Source organism: Halictus rubicundus, chromosome 4 (genome assembly GCF_050948215.1).
Source record: "Halictus rubicundus isolate RS-2024b chromosome 4, iyHalRubi1_principal, whole genome shotgun sequence".
In the NCBI taxonomy this organism is placed as follows: domain Eukaryota; kingdom Metazoa; phylum Arthropoda; class Insecta; order Hymenoptera; family Halictidae; genus Halictus; species Halictus rubicundus.
The window spans coordinates 19,363,254-19,380,860 of NC_135152.1; the positions used below are offsets into that span (position 1 = coordinate 19,363,254).

At 38.4% G+C, this 17,607-nt stretch overlaps 1 protein-coding gene across 3 annotated transcripts in view; it reads left to right on the forward strand.

The window, feature by feature from the left end:
- LOC143353718 (calcium uptake protein 3, mitochondrial-like) overlaps positions 1-17,607 on the forward strand; it is a 28,522-nt gene that overhangs the window by 7,767 nt on the left and 3,148 nt on the right. The window contains exons 2-8 of one of the 3 annotated variants that reach the window (XM_076787242.1): positions 7,528-7,669; positions 9,100-9,210; positions 13,249-13,296; positions 13,587-13,669; positions 15,034-15,096; positions 15,652-15,756; positions 17,363-17,491. In XM_076787242.1, the coding sequence (XP_076643357.1) occupies positions 7,528-7,669; positions 9,100-9,210; positions 13,249-13,296; positions 13,587-13,669; positions 15,034-15,096; positions 15,652-15,756; positions 17,363-17,491 (681 nt within the window). The remainder of the gene's footprint in view (positions 1-7,527; positions 7,670-9,099; positions 9,211-13,248; positions 13,297-13,586; positions 13,670-15,033; positions 15,097-15,651; positions 15,757-17,362; positions 17,492-17,607) is intronic. The other 2 variants (XM_076787243.1, XM_076787245.1) reach the window with 2 other exon arrangements.

Sequence of the window (17,607 nt, forward strand, 5' to 3'; positions counted from 1 at the left end):
CATAACACGGGTCAGGTATGTCTCGTGGACGATACACGACGCTGGCAAGATCCGTGTTGTTGACATATATCGAGAATTCACTGTATTGGGAAATACCTGATTCCAGCATGGTTTTGTAGCAAGTCGTCCTCCCTTCGGGTATGAAGGTACGCACCGCCGCGTTTGGGCATCAGTCCTAATTGCGCGCCCGTCTTGTGGACACCTCCGGCAACGTCTTCTTATACTGAAATATATTTCTTCCATCGTCTTCGTATATAATTATTTTCACATAATCTCTCAACAATTATAGGCAAGAAACGACTGCTGTCCTCCTGACCGCCACCGCTGTCCCACCAATTGAATGTCAGAGAAGCCCGTGTCCAAACAGCGAAATCCCCGTGAGGCATCGTCCGCGGAATGATCGGGGGGCACCATGTCCTTAAAAATCTCGAAAGACCCGGGGCCCGATCTGGCCGAGATACGATCGCCTCTCGCGGCTATAGCTAGAAGAGGACAAGGCAAAAGGACCCGTAGAAAATCGTTCCCGCGGGAGAGAGAGAGAGCTCGCGTCGCGTGCTTCTTCATTGAAAACTATAACAACCGCGGCGAACGGAGGGCGGAGAGGTCAAGAGGGGTGGGAAGGGGCCAAGCACGGTTGTTTACGGGTGCGGATGAAACGGGCCTTAATCACCACGGCGCGGCGGAGATATCGTCGTCGTCTTCAGAAAAGAAAGAAGAGGACACCCGGGACCGATGGAACGGGGGGGAAAAAAGGAAGGAAGTCGGATACCTTGCACTTAGCATAATGTTCACCGCTCCTGTCATTACACTGGACCGCTAACATGCCAACCTAACACCCCTCTACGGGGCCCCGGTAGACACGCGAGGATGTGCCAACAGACGTTAGTTAACCCGGCATCACGCAGCTACCAGGGCACCAACCGACTTGCCCGGAATATTGATCGGGCGAGCGTGATCCTGCTTAAATTAACACTGCCTTCTTCGCCCTGCTAGGACTGCCATGATCCTCGTCGACCAGGCGGTCGAGGAAGACGCATTATCCGGGAAAGCGTCGTAACCGAGGGACTCCGACTGAAAACTTAGGGTAATCACGGTGATAGGTGTGTGTTCACAGTCCTCATCCGATGTTACGTCGGACGTGCCAATTGGTTTAACAGAAAATGTTACTTATTTTTTTTTCTTCTTCGATTGTTTGACGATCCCCTCTTTCTCGAAAGAGAGATCAAGAGATAACTATGTTGTATGTAGAAACTGTTCAATCAGCCCTTTCAAGGAAGTAGAAATTTTATCGGACACCCTGTATAACAACTAGACTGCGGATTTTATGAGTACGTACTGTTTGAAGCAGTGGCCGTATTAAAAAGATTTCGAGACACTTATTAGTTTCAGCTTAGCAAGGTAATTGAAGGAAGAAAGAAATTTTTATCAGGCTCCCGTGTCATGCTACCGATTCATTTTTGATTTTGCATAAAGGGCCGCAGTCTAATTTGATTCGATAAGCACATGAAAGATGAAAAAACTATAATATTTTTTCCAAAGTCAACAGTTTATTAATCGAAAGTCACGCGAAACTGAATGAAACGTGCTGACAAGAACTGTGTAAAAGTGAACGGTGCAAAAAGAGTCTCCCCGATGTATGTCGTAGAAACACGTGCAAATAACGATGTGCTTTGGTTAGTTCGCGCCGGGACCTGCAAATAATGAGGTATACCTACCACGGAGGATAGTTAGATAGTTACTGGCTATTATTGGTCGTCGATTTTACACCGTCAAATCTAATTTCAAGAATGGTTCAGAAGGACTATTAGCGAATGATGATTTATCTTCTGATTTGGCTTGTCAGTAACGTCATTATCATAAATCAGGACTATATTTCATGGTAGCTTTTAGAACTAACAAAGGACATCGTCATAATTTCTGTATCTCCTATCAGAACTGTGGAGAGGCACCATATCTGGAAATATTAAAAGCATTCCTTTATTCGGTTGATATTCCTTCTTAGAAACTGGAAGTAGCCCGTGAAAGTGGGGATGAATACCCTATTTTGTTGAATATCTCCAAAATTGATGAACTCAACAAAAAATAGTATTAATACAGGAAATAAATTTTCATCGTTCTTTACAATCATCATTCGATACAGTTCATTCATTGTAATTACAGAATTCGTGTCGCAAATTCAGTAACGAATTATTATGATTAATTATGAATCATAGGGACTCTGTGAAAGTAACAGGCGAAATTTAACACATTTTCCAAGCACAGTAAGATTAATGGTAATTTTAACATAGTCGAATGATCTTTTACTTCGCTCCGTTCAACTTAATATGTTCTTAATTGTGTATATTTAGATCGTAACTGTGTATATTGAAGACCTTAACTGTTTGTGCACGTAATAGAAGATTTGCTGATTCAGTATGTAATAGTTCCTTGACCAAGTCAAGCGATCAGCTAATCGGGAATTAGAAGTTTATATCATCATTTAAAAACCATTAATAACAATTGTGTTAAATAAGTAAATAACCTTAGAAAAATGATTGTATCGATTGGCAATACCATCGATGCCAAACAATTATATGTACGCGGACCTATAGTACGCTATTTAACTTTTGAAATGTTTTAATTCTTCAAACAAGTCCTCATGTGACAACCCGTGAATATTGCGAGTTGATCTGGCCTACAATAAAACATTATTCTTCCTTTCTCTGGCCTTGGTTAGTATTAGGCAGTTTTATTCGTTTATATTTACAGCTTCCTTCATATTTTTTCAATTCAATTAAACAGACATAATATAGTTTATTAACTCCTTTCATTTATTGATGTCATATAATGTTTGATATAATCCCCTATTTTTACCTCTAGCACAGTGGTTCTTTCCAATAACCGACACCCCCTTGAAAAATGTGTTTCAATTTCTGGATATAGATAATTACATCTATCGCAAGACAATTTTTTTATTGAAAAATAAATATTCCATCGAAAATTTAGAAACTTCTTTCGCATCCATGTAAATGATTAAGAACTGGTTAAGAACGACTGCATACCATTTAACCTTCAAACTCTTAATTACAACAATATCGGCCACCAGGTAGCCAACAGTCGGTACGATAATAACAAATGTCGCTTGAAATACACTAACAATCACCTTGTAACCTCCGCTGTAGATCTATCTTCCTCATTATTGTTTTTTTTTATCCTGTAACGAATGGGACAACTATTCTACGAAAAAAAATTAGGTTAGGCGCTGATAGACAAATATAAAAATTTTATTGGTCACGCGGGCCGTTAAAGAACGAAATAAAAAACCGAGGGAGAATTTTATTTATATTGCGACGTTACCGGAGGCCTAATTTCCAAAGCGTGCAGCCGCGGTGGTCCTCCAGTTCACCCGGTAGCGATCGGTACAAAGGCACCGGCACCTTCGGTGCTCTTTCGACTCTCTAACGAGAAGATTAGACCTAACGGCGTTTGGTATCCCATAAATCGCCGGCGCCGCGCATTAACCACGGAAAGAAACGAAACGATTTATGGGTGTGCCGTCGCGTAAATTCATTCTCGCGGAAATATCTTTCCCTCGCGAGAGAGCCGGCCGCCTCTGTCACTGATGTATTTCTGAATGAAGAATCGTGAGATCGTGGCCCTGGATACCGCGGGCCGAAGGTTATTTCGTAAGAGCCTTCGGTTGTACCGACTTCGTCCCATCGCTGACCTTGACCAGGGTTTAACACGCTTCAAAGAAACTATAGACGACGCCTACGGACTACCTTACGTTTTAGTTTTTCACCGCGGAAAACGCGAAAACCAGAGACCGTAGTTATTGCAATACCCAGACTGCGGAAGTTTATGCGAATGCATATTTTTATAGGAAATAGTTCAGCGAATGGGACCTGGACAGAACTTTGTTTCGCGATTAGACATTTTTTTTGCATAACGCATATGCTTTGCATATTTATCTTTAAATGTATTTCATATATTATTTCGTGAAAAAATTAGAAAGAGATTCATGCCGGTTTAGAAAAGAATAAATAAATAGTTTAAGATTTTCTATTTATATGTTGAATAACGAACGCGTTCAGGCACCGATAAATGTGCCGGAACGATATTCGAGATCATAAATTTAAATACCCATCGAGATTACTTCGTGTGACGTAGAGCTGTCATCCCCGGCGTATAAATTAATGTTGACAAACAACTGTCACCAGTTAACGTTAAATTTTGAAAGAATACTCGTAATTTATTGCCACGAGAACTATAATGTGTCGGAGTAATTGTGAAAAGCGTTTTATATGTCCATATATATATGGGGATTTTTATGCAAAATAAAATTTGTCTAACTCGATTGTAAGAAATGGGAGCTAAATAACTATTTTAACAAAATATTTGTGACGATTAGACTAGTTAGAGATTACGGAAGGACTTTTGGCAAATCTAACAATATATAGAACGTAATTAATCTAATTATACCTTTTAGGGTTACTATTTTGAAAAAAAAACGATTTCTCAGCTTCTTTTAGATATAGCGCAGTGCTGCAGGAGGTTGTTAACAAGTTTCCGGTAGATCAAGTGTTAATAAACAAAAAGGGGAGGCAGCCTCGATCATTGCGTTTCTTCGCGAATCTTTGAGCGGCTGTGGATGTCGGGTTAATCTTGATCGACAACAGGAAGGGACGATTACGAGTGCAAACCATTTTGTAAAAACGATTTATCACGGAAAAAGAAGTTGATTTATGACCGGACAGAGTTTTGCGAAAGACGCCGTATCAGATGACGATGGCGCTTATGGAAATGCGTCGAACAATAAAACTGCCGGCGATCCTTAAGGTGGTTTTGCACGCTTATATTCGTTCGACGCCATGTTGCTCGAATGATTCTTGCCGTGTTTAAGTGGGCGGTTCGTGGTCGAGCGGCAAGAATCATTGGTGCCGCATACACATGCCACGCGGATTAAGGCGAAGGGGCTTTGCAACTGCATTGATACGGATAACAATCATCGTATGATGTAATAACATTGTCGATCCGAATGACAATACTTTGTGGTCTCGCCTTGATTGGCTATCTCCGCGATGCATCGCGCAAAGAAGTAAACGTTTCATTTTTGTTATCCGTAATGAGCGCTTTTAGCTTTTCCTGGACTTACACGTGTAATTCGCTCCAAATGCGATGAGCCGCTTACTTTGGCTCATTGTAGGCATGCAGGCATACTCGCGTCCACATAAATTGCGTTATGATAATTGCATTGCAATTCGTGTCCGCTTAATTTTTTTTTTTTTTTTAGTGTAGAAAATACGTACAGGAATTTAATAAGATATTAATTCCCGTACCACTGGTTTAAAACAGGAAATTCAACTCTTTGATTACGAGGAATGCGCGCGTACGTATTCGCTACCTCCAAGTTAAGTGTCTTATAATTAAACGGTACAAAAAGTCAAACTTTTTGGCGCAAACGATATTCTTTGGTAATGCTATAGCCGGATGAGATGGTCAACAGTGTCCCCAAGTCAAATTGATTTTTGATCACGCCATTCGACAGGCTCCCCAAAGAAAACTCTCTTTGACAAGTTTCTGACAAGTAGTTATAGGGTGGACTTGGTTTTAATGAATGCTTTATTTGTTTTGTTCTGCTCAACGAAAAATTCATTAGCATTCCACCGAATAGCACACAGGATAGTGAATTTTTTCAGAATTTTTGATTGCCTGTGACAATGCGTGTGACTAATCCATGCAGCGTTGCCTGCAGGGGCGTGGCTTCGGGCCCGCATGGGCGTGGCTTCGTCCCCGCATGGGCGTGGCCACCGTTCTGTGTATGCCCAGGGCAAGAAAATGGCTGCCCGTACGGGCATACGCTGAACAACTCTGGTTTAAAGGAAATAAATAACAAAAGATATTTATCATATTAGATTCTGTTCAGAATCTCCATCACTAGTCTGACTCGATATTGCAGGGCAAGGGGTTGAAGATGTTTCAATCTGCACGAAGAAGGGGGACAAGTATTCAGTCGACTGCAATGGCGACGGAAGTCCTGCGTTAACTCGTCGGCATCCGGCGTGTCGCATTATTGCAGCATTCACACTGAACGAAACGAAACGAAACGAAACGCGAAGAAAAGAATCTGAAGGAATTGTGTGCACGCGCGTCCACGAGGATAACTCATAATCAGTTCCCCTGAAACACGGCTCGGCGAGCAGGAGTCGCGCGTTCCAACAATTTCGCGTCCGGGGAATGAACGATTCAATCTGCACCGGCGAGATCGCAAATTCATGTCGTTACATGACCGTTGCGCGCATATCTTTCAGGGCTTAACTGCGGCTTACGTCGCGAAATACGCGGGAGACGCATATCGCTTTGGTGTAGGTGAACGGTTAGGTAGGAGGAAAGTAATCGGCCACAAAGTGGGCGTACTGGCTCCCACGAGAGAGAGGCCAACAAAAGGGCCTCGCCCTTCTAGAAATTCGACAATCTTTCATAGTCGTGTTCTTATAGTATATTGGTAGTTCCACCTCTACGGGTGGCACGCTGAATTGCTGCGACGACAAAAGTTTGTAATCCTGATACGACGGTCCTTCTTGTGTACTGCGCGTTACAATTAACTTACCGAGAGGTTGTTCAACATAGTGGTGTAATTAATATTTCTAAGAATCGAATATTTGTTAGTTTATATCTAATTCTCGGTAAGAATTAATTTAAATCTAATTACACAGTCTCGAAACGAAAATTTCACGAACTACAGTTTTGTCCTGTTTCTTTATGTTTTCTCATTTAACTTGCGTTTACAAAATAGAATTCACGCGAAGAGTCACGATATACATACTTTGCGTTTCACACTTAATAGTTGCATAGTCATTTCCATTATGATATTGTAAGCTTCACGCGTTCAAGATTTATGCGAGTTTCACGCTTCACACTTACGGATGCATTTCAAGCGTGAAATTAATAAGTGAATAATTAATGAGGAGCAAATCAGTTTCTTGTTCGAAAAAATCTAAGCAATCTTCTATACTCTTTATTATCGTCTGATTTCGTTCCGATATAAGCTTTTCAGGCACAAGATGAAAAAGATAATTGAAATAGATACTTTTGGAAATTACAGTAGATCCAAAAAGTATTTGAACACTAAATTTCCAATTCTGGAAAAATTTAAAATCAGTTTAAAATGAGACCAAGTTCATTGTTGGACTATTCTTTTTTTACGAAATTATCACAGTTTAAACATCGTCGATTTTTCACAAATTGGAAATTTAGTGTACAAATACTTTTTAGATGAATATTTCAAACAATTGAAACTAGTGACCATGCTTGTAACGTTCAAAGAAATATCTAAAGCCAGCATCGCTGCAATATAACTTCTAACATTTATTACGATTCTAAATTGATTTTATGAAAAGGAATACAATTTTATTGGACCCTTTTATTGAGACTCATAAGCTATTATGAAAGATACATTGTGCTGTGAAGTACCTTTCGACGACGCAACATAAATTTGACGTAACAAATTGACGTTTGGCATGGTCTTTTTTCCATGTTACTGTGCAGCGAGACGATGAGACACAAAAGGCAGTAAAGCTGATGATGCGAGAACGCAGATTTATAAAATTTGCATCGGTGGAATATGACGGGCAACTGTACATGACGCCCCAGGACTTCCTCGACAGTGTTGTTGAACCCGAACCCAGACGTGAGTATTAAATAAATTTGCACGGTCAGCAATAGTGGCGCCGGACCGCGATAATAACTCGCTTTGTCTTTGACAACAAATGCCCTCGTAATTCGAAGCAACGTATATTAATGACACGCATTATTGTGCGATCCCGAAAAGCAAAGGTAAAGCATCTGAAGGATGGACTATCATGATTATAATTCGTGACGAGACACACAAAGTTGAAGACAAATGCGAGGCTTCAAGTTTGTGTGAAATGATCATGCTTCCAAAAAATATAATCATTTACGAACAATACTCAAGAGTCATGCGTATTAATGTATAAACATTATGATCATTATTCTTTCAAAATTTGTATGAAAAATATGAACTATACCGAATTTATATTTGCAAAATCTATTGGACAAGCTGATTTGAAATTAAACAAATTAATGTTGTAAAAAAAGAGATGACATCTCATTGTAACTGCCAATGTAAGTATCAAAATTGGTATCCAGTGAACGTCCGTAAATATAATATTAATATTTTTGTTAGATAAATGTATATTTTATAATGTTCTATTCAAAATAAAATTGCTATTTTCCAGAATTTTTCTAAGACCATTTAAAGTAAGACTATTTCGTAAAAAAATTTTTGAAATAGAACCCACCAAAAAATTCCCAAATTGGCAACTTTTTCGACCCCTGCTGAAAACAATTTAGAGAAAATCGGACTCGGGTACTTTCGTAAATATTTCACGCATGATGCTTTGTTAAACAGTGTTGCTATAATCTACCGCATCGTATTGGTACAGCCCATACTTAATTATGTGGTAGGCGGTACTGCCCGACGTCGTGATGAAAAACAACCGTTTTTGTGAACATCAATGTCAAACGTTTTTTTCTTTCTGTTACGACGTTCAACCACTTACGGACGAATTTCTTACTGGAGAATCGAAAAATTGGAAACGTATGAATTGAATTCGATCGGGCAAGAAGGAAACCTATCGTTGCAAATGGACGCGTTGCGAACAACTCACTCTGCCGATGAATACGCAATTAATTTGAACAAGTCTTTTAAATGTTTTTGTCATAAATGACCTTTGTTGACCTTAATGTTGCATCTCATTGGATAAAACATAGCATTCTATGTAAAAAAACAAAGGTGACCTTCATATCTCTGAAGCAACTCCACCTAGCAACAAAAGACTAACGCCATACTACGAGCCCTGCTGCCCCATGCAACTTTTGTTTCAAAAACATTTCTACCACTATCGTACTGTCGGAGTTGTTCCAGGTGGCAATTATTTGTGCCTCACCCTGTATAAAAACAATAGCAATTCCGAGAAAACTTCGATTCGGTGTACACGAATCCCAACGTAAACTGGGAATGACGGCGCAATGATATCACGATCCCTTGATCAACCGCTCCCGAAAAATATACATAAATGTGCATCTGTGGTGTTTCAGCGAGACTGAAGCGACGCGTGTTAAGTGACAAGGAGCTCGATGTGATGAGAAATTCCATTCCTTCGCTGCGCCATGGAAGTCCGCATATGTTCAGGAACCTGCGGGACAAGGGTAAGCAGTCGAACCATTTTTACTCGTCGACGTTCGGTTTAAAACGGTACAGAGGGGGATGTTAAAAGTAGCCTAATTTTGGATAAGACACCTGATTTTTAGTAAATCTTATTAGTAAACTAGGATTAGATACCCTATCATTAAAGCGATAAAACTGTGTTAAATATTAAATTTGGATCATTAAAATCAAATATTATTATTATTAATATAATAATAATATCATCGGAATTATATCACATTTAGTGTCATTTTCATTAGAAAAATGCCACGAATGTGTTGGTGAAGGTCCCATAAAAAAATAATGAAAAATAAAAGAAAAGAAGTTTCGTTATTGGATTAGTAGTGGTCTCACACCGATATACCCGACCCGTCTTATGTTACATTTCTCGGCGACCGAGACCTCCCGAGCTTTCTCGACCACTCACGAGGTACACCCCGCGGCGGTGGGGATAGTTCTGGGACTTTTATCGGCTAGGCATTTGTGACAAATATAGAGTAAACACTATATTACCTTATTCATTATAAAAGTATCGGATTTTATGACGTACACACCAATTGTTGTAAGAAATAACCGTATATTGAAATTATTTCGGTTTGTCTCAAGAAAAGTTCAATAGTTGAAATATTATCCTTTTTATTTATTTCAGTTCGCACGCAACTATATTATTTTGCATGTATAACAGAACTGTGGTCAATTTACGTGCCAGTATCTTCCGTATTCAAGTTCATAATTCTCTGTTGAAAAATTAGGAAGAGACCAAATCTTCAATATCGTTTCGAGGAAGAAAAAGATTCAGTCAAATTTATGCGTTGCCCCTTCAAGCAATAATGCATGCAGTACTATTTAATCTTTCACTGATTTGCATTTAATCGCTTCAATTAGCATTCAATTATCGACATAAAGTGAACCGCGTGAAAAAAGTAATTGTACAGGGTGTCTGACAATTTCCTGACGAGTTTTATCGATCAGTATATTCATGCCAGCACAGTCGAAAGGCTGACATATAAATGTCCTACGGAAATGAAGCGAGGTTCGAAACATCATCTTTCGGTTTTAAAAGAATTCCGTATCAAATTGATATGTCACATTTGAGACAATATTTACTCTCGCACCACATTCATACGGAGCGTACAATACAATGCAAAAAAAAAAAAAAAAGAATTTGACACCTTGAAACTCAATTTTGCGGCGACTTCTTTTTACAGATGATATCGTAGAATACGCCTATGGCAGCCAAGACCAAGATCCGCAGTCTATCCGTAACCAATTAAACGTTTCAACGGTTTCATTCGATCCTGATTTTAGATTACCCTGTACGCAAGCACACATTTACAATTTCGCTCTGCTCGTTTGAGTTGGTTTCAGGTTGCGCGCTCGGGCGACGTACACTTCAGATGGTCACATATATTCGGACACCCTGTATTAAATAAAACACGAACTTCTTGCTTGAAAATTTCCCAGCGATCTCGGTTTCTACAAGAGCGCGGTACGCAGCCGTCGGAGATTACCGGCCGAGCAATTAATCCCGCCACCCCTGCGACGATCAAAATAACAGGGCCGTGTCGTTAACGAGTCCTCGTAGTGGCTGTTCGGGGATCTTTCTGGCTTTTTGCGCGTTCACCGCACGTTTGTCGTGCTAATGGAAATGCAAATAATCGCGCACGGAGCCAGTTTCACACTTCCCTCTAATAAACGAGCGCCGTCGCCCTCCGTATAACCACTTTCTCTTTTTCTTCCGTAAGGCAGAGCCGCGCATGCACATGCATACATGCACATGCACATCCGTCCGCGAGACAGAATTTCACGGTCGAATATACAAGCTCAACTTGATCTACTCTGCTTTAAAGGACGTTCGTTACGATTATGGAGCACGGAACGAACCACCTAGAGGCTACGTGCGAAGTGCATCTTGTTAGCCACATATATCAATTCTCTCTCTCTCTCTCTCTCTCTCTCTCTCTCTCTCTCTCTCTCTCTCAGCATGGAGCATATTCGAATTGCCGCTAGCCGGGACACTTCCTCATTGAGCGAACGTAGTTCACTGGATTGGAAAAAGTCATGTCTCTCAAGGAAAGTTCGCGACAGAGTGGTACACATAGTGTTTGCTTTAGTTTGCCCGTACGGGCAACGATTTTCTTGCCCGGGACATACGCAGAACGGAGGGCACGAAGTCACGCCCCTGCGGGCAAGGCTGCATGAATTTATTCACAGGCATTGTCACGGCTACCTGGCGAGCTATGGCTGTGCTACGACTTACCCCCACTCCGCTGAATCACTTGCCCGTAACCTTTGCCCAGTGTCGCCAGTTACACCTTCTGTAAATGTAAGTTTGTTTCGTCTGTTCTGTCATCAATGACCTTCGTTGACCTCCGAAGACCTTAATGTCGCGTCTCATTGGACTCCAAAACATAGTATTCTATCTAAAAAAAAAATTGTTTTTTAGCCTCGGACGCCGCGGACTGTTTCTTGCGCGCGGCACTCTCGATTTCATCCAGAAAACACATTCAATGGTATAAAAATGCTTGGATTCCACGGCATGCACATCGTCAATTTTTGACCTACTTCTATCGCTTATATTACCAAATCTCTGCGTAATCTCGTCAGCTCATGACCAGCGCGCGCTAGATTGAACCATCCTCTTTCGAACAAGCCCTTCCCCAGCGAAAAATATTCTCGTATAAGGACGAAAAGTTGAGGCACGTAAAACCATTTTTCGCCTATGTTTGTCGGTAACGTGGTCACTCTACCTTATCGCGAATCTGCGAGAATGTTTTTGAATGTGTCTGATTGTGAGCGGATAGTATAAATCGGCGTTTGCCCTTTTGCAAAGCGCCAAGTAATTGTCGAACAAAAGCTTGAATGGTGACACCTTGAACGTCTCTGATGTTCACCGACACCGCGCTCGGAATAACTTCATCCCTGGTGATTTGATCCGAAACGGTCTGGCTGACGAGAGAAACGTGCCGTCAACGGCACACTGTTTTCATCTCGCCGCCATCTTCGACCGTTGCCGTTCACCGTTCCGTTCGTTTTTCGCTTCGTAAACTTTCCCTGATCCGATGAAAGCGTTTTATGGAGTGGTTATAGCGTGATAAAATCGATTTTACGTCAGCAACAATGATGAAGCACGCGAGGGTTGTTCGCAGCGGAATGAAAATTTAGGTATCGTAAGGGATTCTCGCAGAGCCGCGGGTTAAGGCTAAGTTATTGGCCCGTTTCTCGGATCGCCGAGGGAAAAAGGGATGTGCCCGAAAAATGCCTCGAACTCGACGAAGCGTGGCTAATGCCGATCGTCGCTCCTTGCCAGTCTTTTCCCTTACTAACTGGTTACGGTCGGGGCTAACGTGATTATGGGGAAAATTAGTGCGGGACTTTGTCACGTTGTCGCCGTAAACAAGATCGAGGAACCACCCACGATGTGATGCATCATTCCCCGGTGAATGGATTTCCTATCCCCGAGCGGGGATAATAATTTCATTTAATTGGAGGGTAATGTTAGGCTGTCCGAAATGCTTTTTCGTAAACTCCACGTTCGTTACTGGACGCGATATAAGTACAGTGGGGTATCCTATAACAAACTAATTTGTTTTATTACCTTATTCGCTGTAGGATACTTATACGTACCACATAATACATGTACAGTCAGGGCCGGCTCAAGGCACGATGCAAGTGACGCGCAACATCAGGACGCCCCCGTAAGGGGGCGCCTTACAAGATTGAAATTTTAACTTTTAAAATTTTTAAATGTCAACCTTGCATGTTCTAATGAATTATATTTTAAATATTTTCAATGAACTAGTATGAAAATAAATTTAGAACAGTTTAGTTGCCGATGAAACAAGTCAAGAGGCTGTATTTTGTACTACTTTATAATAAATTGATAGAAGTTTAAAAACTAGTAGTGATGATTCGAGTTAATCAGATACTAATGTGTCATAAATATTTTAAACATGAAACATTTTCGTCTGTTACAGAATAGACTTATAATATCGATATATACCTACATATGTGATAATTGTCCTTTTTTCTACTTTCAGGAATTATTTCTTATACGGAGTATTTGTTTCTGTTATCAATTTTGACGAGTAAGTTCCTTATTTAAAATCCTTCTACGGTAAGGGACCCAATTCCAGTGGGGGTACAAATTAGTGTGCCTATATTAATTATACTTATTTTTAAAACATAATGAATATTAAAAAAGAGATATATATTATATTCTATATATACATATATTAACTGATTTTTAATGAAAAAAATTGAATATCTCTTTTTTAATGCCCATTATGCTTTAAAAATAAGTATTAATATAGGAACAGTAACTGGGTCCCTTACTTCTTGAATTAAGATCTGAGAATGATGAAGAATTTGATTTCAGAACCGAAGACAGGTTTCCGAATCGCGTTCAACATGTTCGACACTGATGGAAACGAAAGGGTGGATAAAACTGAATTTCTTGTGGTAAGACTGTCGTTTCTTCATTCTTTCGCATTTATCATTTTTCTTCTCTGAAGTTGTAGGTTTTTTTTCGAAATTGCATCATTTGCATGCATCTGATACGAGTACAAAAGTATGAAAATATCATTTTGAGATAAAAAATATTTTATAAATCCCGACTTTTATATAGATCTAAACCAATTTTATTTGCAGTAAAAATATTGAATAAAAATTTCAAGTAACATCATAGTCTATTAGAGTCAATGTTATTATTTTGAGATATTGTTATTTCAGAAGTTTTCAGGCGAATTTCAGCTATTGCTATTACGAGTAAAAATTCTAATGAACATATAACAAGATGTGTGCCTAACATTTATTTTAACGAACAGAACCGAAAATTGAATTGCCAAGTTTACTGCGCGCACGCTTTGTATGCAAATTCATTTAATTATTCCTGCACTAGATATGTATCGCTACACTATGCGCAGTAAAATTTGTGTTAATGGGTGATTAGTTAGCAAACTCTTTGAGTCGTGTTTTTAAATTGGTTGTATTTTCTTTTGCTTCAAACTGCTGAGAATTACAAGAACTACAATATAATACACTATTTATTTGCATTTATGCAGTAGACTAAACGATTTTAAAAGTGTGTGCAACCTTTCAGCTTCAAAGAATTCTAAAAATCTTTTTCTAAGTTCTGTGTACAATACGGAGAAAGTTTTGTCTTTGACAAACCTTCTTCGTCTTTGAGATTCCATCTATCTCTTTTAGGTTTACAGGATTGCATGCCCTTTAACAAATCGTAGCAATCGGCATATACGAGGTAGCACAACGTAATGAAACCCTACATTTCAACACTGGGAAAAACAATAGAACAGTTGGATACATATATTAAATATGCATAAATGAAACCTAACGCACATGATTTAAAAATAGATCCTATTAATCAGGAGATTAATTCAACAAGGCAAACTAAAATTAACAAAATTTAGAATTCTGAATCAAATATTTTTTCATAATAAAAACAGTCAAATTTAAAAACTTAAAATAACACAATAAAGGGTAATGCAGTAAAACTGTTGAATCCGATTGAAAATAAACTATTGAAATAAACTATTGAAAATAAATAAATCAACAAGGAGTTATCTTTCAACAGTAAAATTGTGGTCACATTTTTCCTTATATTATTTACACATCTTCTAAAGGATTAGCTCCTAAAACATATATAAGTGAATAAACGGAGAGAATCTAATTTTTAGCGGATGAACCGTTGACAAGATTCAATTCCCAATTAGGAGACAGACGATGATGTGCGACGAAGAAGACAGTGCAATGCAGTGACCATATTGTTTAACCATTTTGCACGGCGACGTTTCTAATTTTCACAGATTCGACGACTACTCGGCGGTACACTAAAGGAGCGACATCTTGACGAAGACACTAAACGTGCAGTGAGTTATCGCATAATCGTGAAAAAGAGCAAAATAATCAAGACCCAATTTAATCGCTTTGAAAAACCCACTTTAACATCTAACGAACCTAACAATACTATTGAAAATTCGCTTACCGGTGTAATCATTCTACACCTATTCTAATATTTCTTTCTACTTTCTCGTGTAACCTATATTTATTTCTCTCTAAACAGTTATTAGAAAATTAATTTCCACTATCCAAATTGCTAAAGACTTTTTTTTTCTTATTGCTGTATTTTCTTAATAACTTTCTTTCGTGATTTTATGCAAATTTCATTGCAGTACAACGGATTTATTTATGTTCTTTCTGAATTTTCTTTTCTTGTTTTAGCTTTTATCTTTTTGTTCCGTTTATTGCTTAAAATTGTTTCAGTTAGCGTTGTGCCGTTTACTCATACGTTTATTCTTATCTTCGCTTTGTTTTCAAATGTGAGAGATGCTTATGTTTGTGCGTTAAACAAATTTTTGTATGTTCTGTTTATTGTTTGACATCGACATCACTCATACTTTCTATTGTTTATTAAACTGTGCTAGTTAAAATCCATATACGGACCGGACGGGCATTTCGTCCCGATAGTAGTGAAACTTCGTAACAACGATCATCAAAACCAGAAAACAGAAATTGTCTCTAATTCTTACGTAAGTTTCCTGCGTACACGAAAACGTGTGTATTTTGGTTTGGTTTTTTCTCTCTCTTTTTTTTGAATTTTTTCTCGATGTTTCGAACTGCCTTTTAAATTGTCTTACGATTTCAATTACTACGATTTCCATTGTTATTTACTTGATAGTGGACATACATATATTATGTTTAAGTGAACAGTCTTATTAATTATCTTTTTTTGTTTTATTTGGAGGATAACTAAAATGTGGAAGTTCGAATTTTTATTTATTATCGAATTTATTATTTTATTGCTTCATTGTTATAAGTTCTATAAACGTATACTCTGTACTACATAATTAAAAATCGTAATAATTAAAATCACAGCGCATACCTGTTTTTTAACCATAAATGGTTGATTAACCACTGTGCGTTTATATTGTTGCATTTCAGAATTAATAATTTAATTTAATTTAGAACTTAATTAAAAAAAGATGTATACGTCAGATTTCTGTCAGAAATAATAGAAACAAATAATTCTGTCAGATTTCAAGATCGATTAAAACAGTTTAAAAATATAATCGAATTAAAACGTTGTTGAATTAATATTCGAAACGTTTATCACTTTTTAATATCTAAATCTAAAATGTAACCAGCAATAAAACCAAAATGTACGATTCGCGTAAGTGAAAGATGGACATTTTAACGTTTCTGCCATACATAAAATATTAGCTTCTAATTTTTCATACCAAAAAAAAATCATTCTTCATGAAAAAAAATATTATTATGAGCGATCCCGTTGCTAAGTACTTGACGTAAATTTTTCATTATTACATTAGGGTAAGTAACAATTAATTCCTCGCCCTGTTATTGAAGAAATGCACATAAAAACATAAAAACTAATTCTTAAAGAAAACACTGGACCCTATTGTTCCATGACACTATTGTTCTGTAAGAGTGTTTTCCATTACGTGGAGTGTAAATTTTCATACAGGATGTTCGCGGTAATACTAGACAATTGTAAACATACTGACACATGGTATACAAACTATTTCTTTCATTTCTGACCTTGGATGACCTTGAAGGTCATTATGTCGTATACGAATAAATTCGTTTTGACACGTACTTTCATATGATATAAAATAGTACAGACTCCATTACATTGCTTGCAAACAATAGTATAACGTTTTCCGTTTTAATTTTTTACTCTAATGTTTACTATTTCCAAGAAAAACGCTTTCTAGTGTTCCCGCGAACACCCTGTATATTTCGATTATGAAGTGTAATAATAAATAACCCACTACTCCAAAACGAAATGAGCACCTACTACATATTTTGTATATATTTCAAAAGGTATTTGGAACCCTGAAATCTCACTTGAGAACCATTGCCACGCAATTCAAACAAAATTGTGGATTACTTATTAGTGCGCAAAAGAATGATACGTGTGCGTTCATATTAATCACTGCCATGCTAACTCTCCTGCCATTTATTTCAGACCCATTAGCACTGGATGCTGAAATCATTGCTGCCATTTTGCCTCTCTATTATGCAAATCCATCTGTATGTTTTATTATAAAGGTTACGCCCTTTATCGAAAAGCAAAGAGAATTCTAATCATTCGTTCTGTCCCGCGTTTCCGTACAGATGGAAAAAGTATTTAGTCACGCTTGGAGAGGACGTCATGGCACCGAAACCCAAGAGAACTTGGAGCATTTGACTGAGAGGCAAACATCTCCAGAACAAATTCAAGTCCAATACATTGATGATGAGCAGGTATGTTCAATTATAACTTAGCTGATTGTCGAAATGCTTATTTGTACAGTCGTTGCTGCTCCAGTAATCTGAAACAATGTTTCTCAACCTTCTTGTCGTTCGATTCAACATATTTG